Source organism: Schistocerca americana, chromosome 2 (assembly GCF_021461395.2).
Source record: "Schistocerca americana isolate TAMUIC-IGC-003095 chromosome 2, iqSchAmer2.1, whole genome shotgun sequence".
Classification (NCBI taxonomy): Eukaryota; Metazoa; Arthropoda; class Insecta; order Orthoptera; family Acrididae; genus Schistocerca; species Schistocerca americana.
The window spans coordinates 232045755-232058332 of NC_060120.1; the positions used below are offsets into that span (position 1 = coordinate 232045755).

General features: G+C 42.4%; 1 protein-coding gene across 1 annotated transcript in view; it reads left to right on the forward strand.

The window, feature by feature from the left end:
• The window catches only part of LOC124593914 (homeobox protein unc-4 homolog), a 674879-nt gene that overhangs the window by 165194 nt on the left and 497107 nt on the right, over positions 1-12578 (forward strand). The window contains exon 3 of the mRNA XM_047132264.1: positions 9110-9373. Coding sequence (XP_046988220.1) covers positions 9110-9373 — 264 coding nt within the window. The remainder of the gene's footprint in view (positions 1-9109; positions 9374-12578) is intronic.

Here is a 12578-nt window from a genome sequence, read left to right on the forward strand (position 1 = left end):
CTTCGGCTCCATACATCAGCTAGAAAAGTTTGTTATAATGATCGTGCTGTGAGCACTGTTTTTAAAGAACCAATCTGATTCGAATCATTTTCATTTAAATGAGTTCGGAACCACCGGTGCACATTTATTTTTACACATTTGTATTACGTTCGGCATTTATGTCTGCAGAGTTGCGTAATTTGAATTTGCCGCTGAGACAATTGTTAAGATGTCGGCAGACAATTTATAGACACTTTCTATTGTTAGAGCAAATAAATATTTTAAATGCTTATTGAACTTTACAGAAACTCTACTTTCGTATTGTGCACTATTTAGACTTCATCAAGCAAACATTTGATTTGTTTCTAAGGAAAACACAGACAAAAACGCGATACAAATCGCTATCATCAATGGCTGCGCTCCTGCAGCGGAAAGAAATAATTAACACAGATTATGCTTACTGAGAGAGGAATTACAGTTACAAATAATTATTCACTCATGTTTATAATAATAATGAACTCTATTTTCCAGTTTTAACTAACAAATAATTACAATTTCTTAACAGACCTCAGTTCGATATCCGTCCGCAACGTACAAAAGCCAACCAACAAAAGGTAAAAACAAAGGAAGACAAACGCAGATCATAAAAGGAATTTACAATTATCATTGTCTTTGTATGATACACATCGATATGTCTAATTACATCATAGAATATTATATAAATAATTAATATTTATAAGTTTTCACTGTTTTTTCATACGTCGAATACATAATGTTTATAACTGTTAGAGGCATAATTTCCTCTCGTCGCACTGTAGCCAAAAATTTATCTCGTGGATGTTACACCATTTTGCAATTCCTGTCGATCTCTTTTTTGAGACGTTTGTATTCCTTTTTGCCTGCTTCATTTACTGCATTCATATATTTTCTCCTTTCATCAATAAAATTCAATATTTCTTCTGTTACCCAAGGGTTTCTACTAGCCCTCGTCTTTTTACCTACTTGATCCTCTGGTAGCTTTTGGTAGGGCTTTAATAAACTGTTTCACAATGTCAGGTTATATGAGAAGCCGAAGCAGAAGCTCTTGTTTCTTTATTTTTTGTCCAGCTTTGAATGGAATAACACATTTTTCGAATAGCACCTTGTTCTGTGTGATCTGCAGGCAGCTGCATTTCCCCAGGCGGTAGCTGCGTACGTCACCAGAGGTCTAATCAGTGTCGTGTATACGGACCTCGACACCCTTCTGTTCAGTGTGCCCTGTTGAGCATAGATGTATCACAAGTGGTCAGGAGAATTTTTATAGCCATAAAATTCGTAAAAGGAAGAACCATCGACATCACCCGTTGCTGAAGTCTACGCAGAAAACAATATGTAAAACAAATGTTTATTAAGAATATCACTGAAATACAAGTATGTATGCTAGAGAGCTTATTATGTACTATAACATAAAATATCTTCTTGTTGCAAGTTATATTGCAAACCTTCACAAAACAATACTGCCGTTGTTGTAACAATTAAATAACCACATTTTGCATGTCGCACAAAAATTCGTAGTTTTTCGTAACTGAACGTGACTGAACGTTCTAAACACTTTACCGACAGTTAGCAACCAAAAATACATAAGAAAACTTTTTACCATCAAGAAAGAAATTTCATTGGCAATCAGTGTTACCAATCGCACCGTCAGAACTGCCTGTTGGTGCCTTTACCTTTCCCAAAGCCAGACATCGTCATGTGGCAGATCCACCTTTTTTCTATTCTCACTGCCAAGGGGCCCCCGAAGTGCAGTATCTTACATCAGTTTGACCAAAGGGGGACAGAAAGGGGAACGACGACATGGTGCAGACACTCGAAATTAACAGCTCGTACGACAAAATCTTAGAATATCGTCAAAACTGGAGACCTCATGTGATACGAATGAACTGCGAACTTTGACCAAAGTCGGCCTACATCTATAAGTTAGGCCTAGACAATTCCACAGAGTGACGGGACTAAAGAGAAGATGAAGAAATGGAAGATCCATTTTTTCCATATACATTGGATTTACTGATCTTCCTCTTCGTACCGCAGCTAGTGCCACCTTTTTAAGCCGGTGTAATTTGCATAAAAATGCGCACTACATTACCGTTAATTTAGTTTCACGCTATTGTGTTCCCGTTTCGTGGTGGTAATTCAGAGTGTTCTTTTATACGGATAATCATTCCATAATGAATTCAACTGTTAAGTGTGACGACCTCCAAGAGCAATGCCAATTAATACCATGACGCGTTGTTTGTCCGTGGCTTTTCTCAACAGCTATTCTGTGCTCAGTCCAAACCACTGGCTTGCTTTCTTTAGCCAGGATAAGTTTCTACGTTCTAGACCACGGCTGCCATCAGTGTTTCCTTTAAGTATTGGTTGCCTCGGGATGTATTTGTTGTGAATCATTATATGACCGAGTTACGAGTTTTGTTCTCTTGATGATATTGACACTTTTTAAATCTTTCTTCGTGCGCCGCAATATTGCCACGTTTGTAACTGTGAAGGGCATATCAGTCGGTGGCATCGTTAACATCCTTCGAGACGCCCTTATTTCAAATGTCTCGAAATTCTTATCTAATACTGGAGTTGCACGATAAATCACACTTATCTAAAGGCTGTCAATTCAGCTAATTACCCAGAGATTACAATTAATTAACAGCTTAAATTGGAACGATCACAAATAAAATGTTGTGGAAAAGGCAAGCCAAATACTTCTTTTCATTGGCAGAATCCTTAGAAGATGCAACAGATCTTCTAAAGAGACTACATGCTCGTATGCTACATTCGTCCGTCCTGTTCTGCAGTACTGCTGTGCGGTATGGGATCCTTACCTAATAGGACCACTGGATGATATCGAATAATTGAGAGAATGGTAGCTCGTTTTCTGTTATCGTGAAATAAGGGAGAGAATGTCACGGATGTGATCGGCCTATGCGAGATTAGGTGGAAATCGTTAAAACAACGGCGTTTTTGGTTCCGGTGAGCTCTTTTACGAAATCTCAACTTTGTGCTGAGAATGCGAAGTTATGTTGTTGAGACCACCAACACACGAAGTAACGATTATCGTCTAAGAGCAATCAGTGCTCGCACGCAAAGATCAAAATGTTCGTTTCACCCTCGCGCTGTTTGAGAGTGAAACTGTGGGGAAACTGCCTTAACGTGATTCGATGAACCCTCTGCCTAGCCTTAACTGTGAATAGCAGAGTAATCGTGTAGATGTATATGTACGTGTAGACTCAACTCTGTACAGTTGGATACCGAACACGTAGCATCAAAGTATTCGAGTGCATCACGCAATTCTTGTGTCACGGTTAGTCACAACTTTTTTCATTTTCTGGAAAGAACATCTGGTCTGTTTCATTCTACAGCGAAATGCTTGCGCGAAGTCTCATTTATCGTTGATACGGCACCACCAAAAATGTATAGGATGTACCCCTTTCGATGTTATTAATACTATATGCAAGGGTGCCCTGAACTTTATCTCTCTTTCTGCTGACAACCATCCATTTTGTCTTCTTGCCGTTTAAACGTAGCCCTATGGCACTGCTCCCTTCAGTAAACGTGTTTAACAATTCCTGCAGATCTTCCAGAAGAGTGCCAGTGTGACAGTCACATCAGCGTATCTGGTATTTTTTATGGTAACTCCATTAAGTAAAACTTCTCGGTACTTTCCATTAACAACATATTGAAAAACCTTTGCACAATATTCGTTGAAAAGTAAAGGGGAGAGAAATTCAATCCTGGAGAACTTCATTCATAAATTATAGTTCTTCGGAACAAGAGGAGACTTCCAGTGAGTCGGGTGTAACAGCCATCTAGACCCTGTTTATGGAAGATTATGCACCAGTCTGTCACGCTGAACAGTGCTAAAAATTTTTTTCGTAGTCTGTGAAGCAGGTATAAGGATCGACATAAGAATAATGTCTGAAACAGGTGACACTGGTTGAGGAGCGAAGATAAAGTTTAGATTATTACAGTCAAAGTTGAAAAATGATGCATCCCTTTAATGACTTTATAACTGTGATACACAACACAAATAAAAAGAAAAAAAGATGGAAAGATCAGGTTTCAAGCTCTTTTCAGGCAGGAGGCTGTAGTGCGTGAAGATGACGGCGAATGTAGGAAGATCGCACAAATGTTCTAAAACGTATTTGGGAAGAAAACAAAAAAACAAAAAACAAAGAAAAAAAACAAGATTACCATCATCCGATTGAAGACGCGGAAGCCAGTCCTGTAATGTATTCTACAAAGACAGAGAAAAATACAAAAGGATCGTAGTGACCACATATGCAGCCAAAAGCGTAATTAATGCTTAGTACTGCAAACTTTGAAACTGAAACTGACGCAATAAAATCCATTGCATATAGGCCTAACAATGGCTGTCATCAACGTGAAGTAGATGCACTTTCACCAAATATAACGACAAAAAGAGCAAATTAACTAAAGAGGCCCAAATCTACAGTAACATACGAAAACCTTTCTGTATAACTACTCCATATTTAGTGGATCACCTCAGACAAAATTGTCAAGGTATTTACAAACACAATCATAGGAATCAGATCTGCCATCACTAACAACTTTAGAAACAAATTGATGCAGGACATCTCCCAAACCATCTGAGACACTCAGAAAGTCACGAGTTCATAATGTGATATCCCGTCATTCCAACGAATAGCCGCGCGGTCTAGGGCGTCTCGTCACGGTCCGCGCGGCTCCGCTCGTCGGAGGTTCGAGTCCTCCCTCGGGCATGGGTGTGTGTGTTGTCCTTAGCATAAGTTAGTTTAAGTTAGATTAAGTACTGTGTAAGCTTGGGGATCGATGAGCTAAGCAGTTTGGTCCCATAAGATCTCACCACAAATCGACAAAAAAATCCGCTATAGCGAAGCACACATACGACTCATGACACAACGCTGCAGTAGACGTCGATCTTAAAGTGCTTCATACTGTAGAGAAGAACTGTACAATAAACATCTCGGAGGACACTGAAATAATTATCCACGGCTAAAAGTGGGAAAACGATACAGTAAACGAAACTACAGATTTCGAGGACTCGCATTTCTTCACAACTTAAATTCAGTACTGTTAAAATAAAAAACACCGAACGAGTAAGAATATATATGAATTTGTGTTCCAGTAGAATGTCTCAGTAATTGTTTAAAATAATTTTTATACTTTCTTTCTTACCATCAAATTGTCGCAGTCGTATGGTTATAAAAACTGAAGTGACACAAGTCACGGGATACTTCCTCATATCGTGTCGCACATCATTTTTTAAGTGCAGAATTTCGACGTGGCGTGAACTCGACAAGGCGCTGGAAATTCTCTTCAGGCATGTTGATAAGGCCTTGTTGCCTCTGTAACCGTCCATAATTAAGAAAGTGTTCCTGGTGCAGGATCTTGTGCAGGAACTGAACGCTCAATTACATCCCATAAACGTTCGATGGAATTCATGTCGGGCGATCTGGGTGGTCAAATTTGCTCAAATTGTCCAGTATGTTCTTCTAACCAAGCACGAACAACTGTAGCACAGTGACTTGGTGCATTTTCATCCATGATCATTCCATCGTTGTTCGCGAAGATGAAATCCATAAATGGCTACAAAGGGTCTCCATGTAGCCGAACATAACCATTTCCAGTCAATAATCGGCTCAGGGCCGGCCTATGTGGCCGAGCGGTTCTAGCGCATCTGTCAGGAACCGCGCGATCGCTACGGTCGCAGGTTCGAATCCTGCCTCGGGCATGGATGTGTGTGATGTCCTTGGGTTAGTTAGGTTTAAGTAGTTCTAAGGTCTAGGGGACTGATGACTTCAGATGTTAAGTCCCATAGTGCTCAGAGCCATTTGAATCATTTGATCGGCTCAGCTGGATCAGAGGACCTAGCCCATTCCAAGTAAACACAACCAACACCACTGTAGAGCCACCAGCAGCTTGCACAGTGCCTTTTGACATCTTGGGCTCATGGCTTTGGTGGTCCGTGCCATAGTCGAACTCTACCACTAACTTAAATCGGGACTCATCTGACAGGCCAGGGTATTCCAGTCACCTGGGGTCCTAACGATATGGTCACAGGCCCAGAAGAGGCGCTGCAGGTGGCGTCTTGCAAACAAAGGCACTCGCGTCGGTCGTCTACCGCTGTAGCCCATTAAAACAAAAATTTCGCGGCACTGTCCTAACGGCTACGTTCGTCGTACTTCCCACATTGATTTCTGCAGTTACATCATGCAGTGTTGCTTGTCTCTTAGCACTCACAACTCGATGCAAACGCCACTGTTGTTGGTCGTTAAGTGAAGGGCGTCGGCCAGTGCTTTATTTGTGGTGAGAAGCCACACGGGATTAGCCGAGCGGTCTAGGCCGCTGCAGTCATGGGCTGTGCGGCTGGTACCGCCGGAGGTTCGAGTCCTCCCTCGGGCATGGGTGTGTGTGTTTGCGCTTAGGATAATTTAGGTTAAGTAGTGTGTAAGCTTAGGGACTGATGACCTTAGCAGTTACGTCCCAGAAGATTTCACACACATTTGAACATTTTGAACATTTTGTGGTGAGAGTTAATGTTTGAAATCTGGTATTCTTGGGAAACTCTTGACACTGTGGATCTCAGAATACTGAATTCGCTATCGATTTCAAAATGGAATGTCCTATGCATCTAGCTGCAACTACCAGTCCGCGTTCAAAGTCTTTCAATTCAAGTCGTGCGGCCAAACGTCGGAAACAATTTCACACGAATCACGTGAGTACAAATACATCTCCGCCACATGTACTGCCTTTTTATACCTTATGCAGCAATACTACCGCCATCTGCATACGTGCGTGTCGCAACCGCATAACTTTTTCGCCTCAATGTATTTCGTCGACCAATATCAGAGAAGCGACAGCAATATGTCCAGAAGACATTGCAAGGGACTGATAGAACCAGGATCGAAACATCAATAGTTAAATGGATAGAAGCTTTGTTTAAACTTTCATCTAGTTTCCACTGCTCATTAGACTTGGTTGTGATACCATGTTTAGCGACCCGTCCCGCCATAGGTTCGAGTCCTACCTCTGGCATTGGTGTGTGTGTGTTGTTCTTAGCATAAGTTAGTTTAAGTAGTGTGTAAGTCTAGGAACCGATGACTTAAGCAGTTTGGTCACTTAGGAACACGGACACATTTGAACATGTTTGATATCTTGTTTTTAAATGTCCATCGCAAGTTTATGAATGTTGGTTAACAAAAGCAGTGGAGCCATGGCAATGGAAGTAACTAAATACAACACAAGCAATATTATAACTGCTTAATGGGAATAACTATAAAAAAAATTATGAACACAGCAGACCAAAAATATTTTCTCTAATATTAGCTCCTTTTCTTTTTCTGCAAGGTGAGCACAACACATGCGAAAGCCATAAAGAGCAAATGTAATAACTATGCCTGCTTTTGCTAAATGTTTTTGTATTACCATTGATGGGGTTTGCACCTCGAAACATATTGGTTCATTAAATAAGTGAACAATATCTTGTGGCTCACAGCAGTCGCTAAAGAAGGAAGAAGAGTTATCCCACCGACTGCACAGTCATAAAAAAAGACGCGAAATGCATGCATGGAATTTGTTTGTCTAACCTTATTCGCATCTGAGTCAACCTGAGAGTCTAACAGTTCTTCAAGCGTTTTAAATATGCTACAGAAAGTCATTTCACAAAGAAGACCGCAGATGTGTTGGCGCAGAGGGAGGCAAAAAGCGCAGTGAGGGACGAGACAGTCAAAAGAAGTGGGTCCCCCTAATGAAACTGGTCGGTGTGTTTTGAAGCGCGGTCACCCGCAGTCGGCGATGTTGGAGCTCTGTGCTAACCGCGGCTTAAACGGGCTAAGTGGAGCAAGTTGAAGGGGTGTGGTAAAGGGGGGGTGGGGGGAGAGAGAGAGGGGAGTGGCGTTGTACCCTACAAGATGTTACGGCGCCAAGTTTTATTAGCGGTTAGCAGCTCCTCCCTCTCCCCGCGCCGTGACAGACGCTAAACATCGCCCCCTGCGCCCGCGACGCGCCCTCTAACCACCGCCGCTCCACCCATTGTTGTCGTCGGCGTCATTTTAATTTCCGCCAACCACCTAATTGAATGCAAAACACACAAAACAAAGCGGAAGAGGGACGGCCGCCTCGGGGAGGGAAAAAAAAAGGAGCGGAAGGGATTTTCTTTTTAGCGCGGTAGGCGTGTCAGCTCTGTGGCGTGCTGTCGCGGGTAGGGAGGGAGCCCCCGCGGCGAGGGAAGTCGTGTGGGCGTGGCCACGACGCAGCCAATAGGCAGCTCTCTTCTCGAGTGCGGCGGGGATGCGCTTGGGAGCTAGGTAGGGGGAACGGAGAGGGGAAGGCGGCTTCCCCTGCGGCGGCCCGGGTTGTCTGCAGCAGTACCTGCTGTTCGCGCCCGAGCTCTGAGCGCCGAGCACCGTTCACGACGAGAGACAGCTGGTGCGCGTGCACTGTTGCCAACTGTCCGGCACGCGCGCGGGGTCACCGGCCACTGTGTGTGAGTGCAGTGCTGCAACCGGTCAGCTGAGTGTTGTGGGTGTTGCCCGGAAAGTAGTTGCAGCCATCGGCGAAGCAGGAGGGGACGAACGGTGGGAGAGTCGAAAAGGACTGCGTCAAATTGGGCAGAATCAAATGGGGCAGCGTCGAATGGGGCTGAGTCAAACTGGGTCTCGTCAAATGGGGCAAGGTCAAATGGCTCAGGGTCAAATTGGACTGCATCAAATGGGACTTTATCGAATGAGACAATCGCAGTTTTAGGAGTGGCGTTGCAGGAGTGAGCGGCATACAAAGACTTTCTTTGTGACTGTGACGTAATAATCGGTGTGTTGGAATTAGCCGAGAGGAGATCAAAGGTGCGTTGGAGGGATTGTCGTTGCGCAAATGTTCTGGAGAAGCTGAGCGCTGCTGCCGAGCCGATATGCGCTGCGACAGACGGCCGTAGGCACCGCGGGCGGCGGCGCCGGCGGCGGCATGGTGCTCGAGTCGGCGGCGGGCGCGCTGCCGCCCCCGCTGCAACTGTACGCGGCCGCGGCGGCCGCCGCAGCGTCCGCCTCGTCCTCGGGGGCGACGGGCGCCGGGGGCGGAGGCGGCGGCGGCTGGGCGGCGGGCCCAGGGGCGGCGTTCCACGCGCCGCTCGGACACCCAGCGGCGCACCTGGCGCTGCCCGTTCCCGTCCCCGGGCTCGGCTTCGGCTTCCTGCCTCCGGGGCCGGCGCACCGCTTCGCCGCCTCCCTGGTGGTGTCACCGCCAGGTGCGCGCGATCCTGTGGACCCCCGGGGTCTGCGTCACCACCATCCACACCACCACCATCACCACCACCACCATCACCAAAGGCACAGCGAGGACAGCGGCTCGGACGGTGGCTCGCCCAAGAAAGGTAAGTCTCGTTTTGTATTTATTATTTTTTTCGTGTGGGTGTGATTTTTAGTTGATGGAAGCTGAAGGTGCTTCAGTTGTGCGTCGTTAGAACACCGTCATTCAGCATAATCGACATTTTAAGAAAGCCTCAAACTGTGTCACTAATGATACTAAAACACTACTATAGTTACCTTTCTTGTTCACAAATAGCACGACAGGTCTCAAGCATTTATTCTATTTTCCGGTGCAACTGTTTGGATGGGTGTTGTATGTGATGCCTGTGTGCATGTTTTCCTGTCTCTGTGGCCCTGCAGGTGTCTTTTTATCGTTTGACCGCTACCATAAAATATAAACGTTCTGACTTTTAACATCCTAATCAGAAGATTCATGTTTTTCGATTGCAGAATGCACGCACACACGTCACATGAAATACTAATGTAAGTGGTTGAACTTCAAAATGAGAATAAACTTCTGAAACGCGTTATGCTTGTACTTGGTACACTGTTAAATCAGTATGCAGTCATTTTATTCTTTGTTCAGCTACTTTATTGTTAGTATTTAATTAAAATGATCAATTTCGAAATAATACAATTTTATCTTCAGTTGTGCTTGTAACTGTCAATCTCAGGGTCATCTGAAGACGAAATTATAATTTCGAAATCAGTGATGTGAATTAAATAACATCCACAAAGTAGTAGATTTGTTTATCCAATAACAGAATATAAGAGTAAGTACATACATGGCCTTACATTTCACACATAAATACTGAAAATGACAAACAGTAGACTGTGACCAATCGTAGCAGTCACACAGTGTATACATAAATTTTATTTCCAAAGTATCTGATCATGCAGGACATATTTTCTGTTTATTTTGATCTCTTGTAGGAGCTATGTTGAGGTGTTTTGCGAAACAGCCAAATGCTAAGTTTTTCAAAATACATCATCATTATACTTGTGACTTAAAATTATTATGGTTATTAAGGTTTACCATTATGAATATTGCGCAATAAATCTCTTTGTTAATTGAATAGAAAGACAGATATTTGCGGCCAATCGATTCTGAAATATTTATCATACATTGCTGGAATCCAGTACCCAGCACTCAGTATAACAGAACAAAAATAAATCTGTAATTTCTGCACGCCTCATCTGAAGACGAGGCTAAGATGGCCCGAAAAACAATATATGAATGTGAATGAACAATAATTCATAAGCGGCTGGTTTTAGTTATCCGCTTTTTTATTCGGTTAAAATTATTTATAAAATCGAAGGATCTAACATAGGCATCTACCCGTTTTCAAGTGGATCATAGCGAAAGTTTTGTGTTGTTTCTTATGTCAAAATTTAAAAATAATAAACATGAGTGCACTTCATCATCACATGGTCCATCTCCATTGGCTGTGTTCCATTGGCTGATTGTACAACCGTTTGGCGTCATTTGTGTAAATAATATGAAAGTACTGGTCATGTTTATTGTTTTTGCGACTGCAAAAAAACGTACTCCAACATTATAGCTCTTCTCGGTTGAGGAGCTAGACAGTATCCTATTCGAAGTGGTGTGCCCTAGGTATTATCTAACCTGTGAACGTATTTACCCAGTTGATAACTATATGGTGTACCACCAATATTTTCTTCAGTCAAAGGAGCAACTTTATTTTTTTCACGTGTAGCAAGCACTGGAAATGTAATAGTGAGCACAACACTCACTGAGTATGTAATGTCCGCGTTTCATTAGAAGTTTAACATTAATTGATGTATTCTGTTCGTAGGCGAACACACAACTAACTGGTTTCAGATTGTAACGTCACTGCAGGCATTGATTATTACAACAATTTCGATCAAAGTTTGTGAAACCGAAGTATAATAACATTGTATAAAGAGTTTAAAACACGTAAATCAGAATTTTTCACACATGTTGATATTTTATGAGGTTATTATTTCTGGGCAAAGTGCCACATTAATATAATTTACACGGATATTAAATGAGAGTGTATAAAAAAAAACCACACTTGATGATGTCACATCAAGCCTAAAACGAAGTTTTGTGGAGGTAATGTTTTAAATTGTGATTAAGGCGTGTAGTTTGCTGTTATTTATACCTCGATCTTATATAGCCACGGTAAAATTGACGCAGGTGATCGTTTTCTGAAGCTCAGAAATCAGTCTTTCTCGTTGCAAAACATTCCGTGTAGTGCTGTAGTAGCTGTATTTTTCTTCACGCTGTGAGCATAGTTTTTCTTCACTGATCATCTGAAACAGATGTTTTTCGTGGCTGACGAGTATTTCAATCAGCCGGCCAGATTACGTAACAACTTTCCGCTTCCGTGTACATGAAGTTAGTGGACATGCTGTAAGTTGCCAGATAAATATTTTACTAGCACACTAACTGAATCTAAATATTCCATTGTTTTGAAAATTAGCTTTTTCTCAGAGAAATAATAACTTTTCTTGGAGTAATGATTATGTCTTTCGGATGAGCTGAATGGTGTTATATTCTGTACCAGACATTTCCATCAGCCCACACTCAGCTATACTGTTTATACTACTCCTGTTCACAAACGTGATTGTATAATACTGAAATCACTTCTTTCGCATTTTGAATGCTGTTGAGAGACATGTGTCTTGAGTCTGTGGCCAGTGGTCAGCTTAGCATGTCTTTTAATATACATCGAAAGTTCCCCCTGCGAAAGAACTGTCATTAAGTACAGCAGTTTTATGTGCATGATATCGCAATTTATCTGTTACTTGGTATTTATGTCAATAATTGATCAAAAACGTTAGAGTGGGCATTCTATTTTCTTTGTAAAACTGCGATAGCGTTTCGCTGTCAATGTTGGTGAATTTCATTACTCAGAGCAGGGAACTAATTTTGTTATTCAGCTGTTGTAGCGAGTGAGAAATAATTGCTTTCCCGTAAGATGAATGTCTTTGAAAACTGTTATTCTGGTAAAGTGTGTTGCAACGAAAGTTTAATATAGAGCGGTTACAATTCTTCCGCAAGTACTAATATATTACGCATACCCACACGTACATATTGCAAACCACTGAAAAGTGACTAAAAGTTGCGTAATGAACCATGGATTGTAATCTTACTTCGCATTGTAATAGTAGAACAAATTATTCACTTTTTTCGTTCTTCGTTTTTTTCTCTATCCTGGATCCTAGTTACGCTCTGTGACACCTTAATGATGGTTGGCTATCTCTTTCTTCCACGATGATACT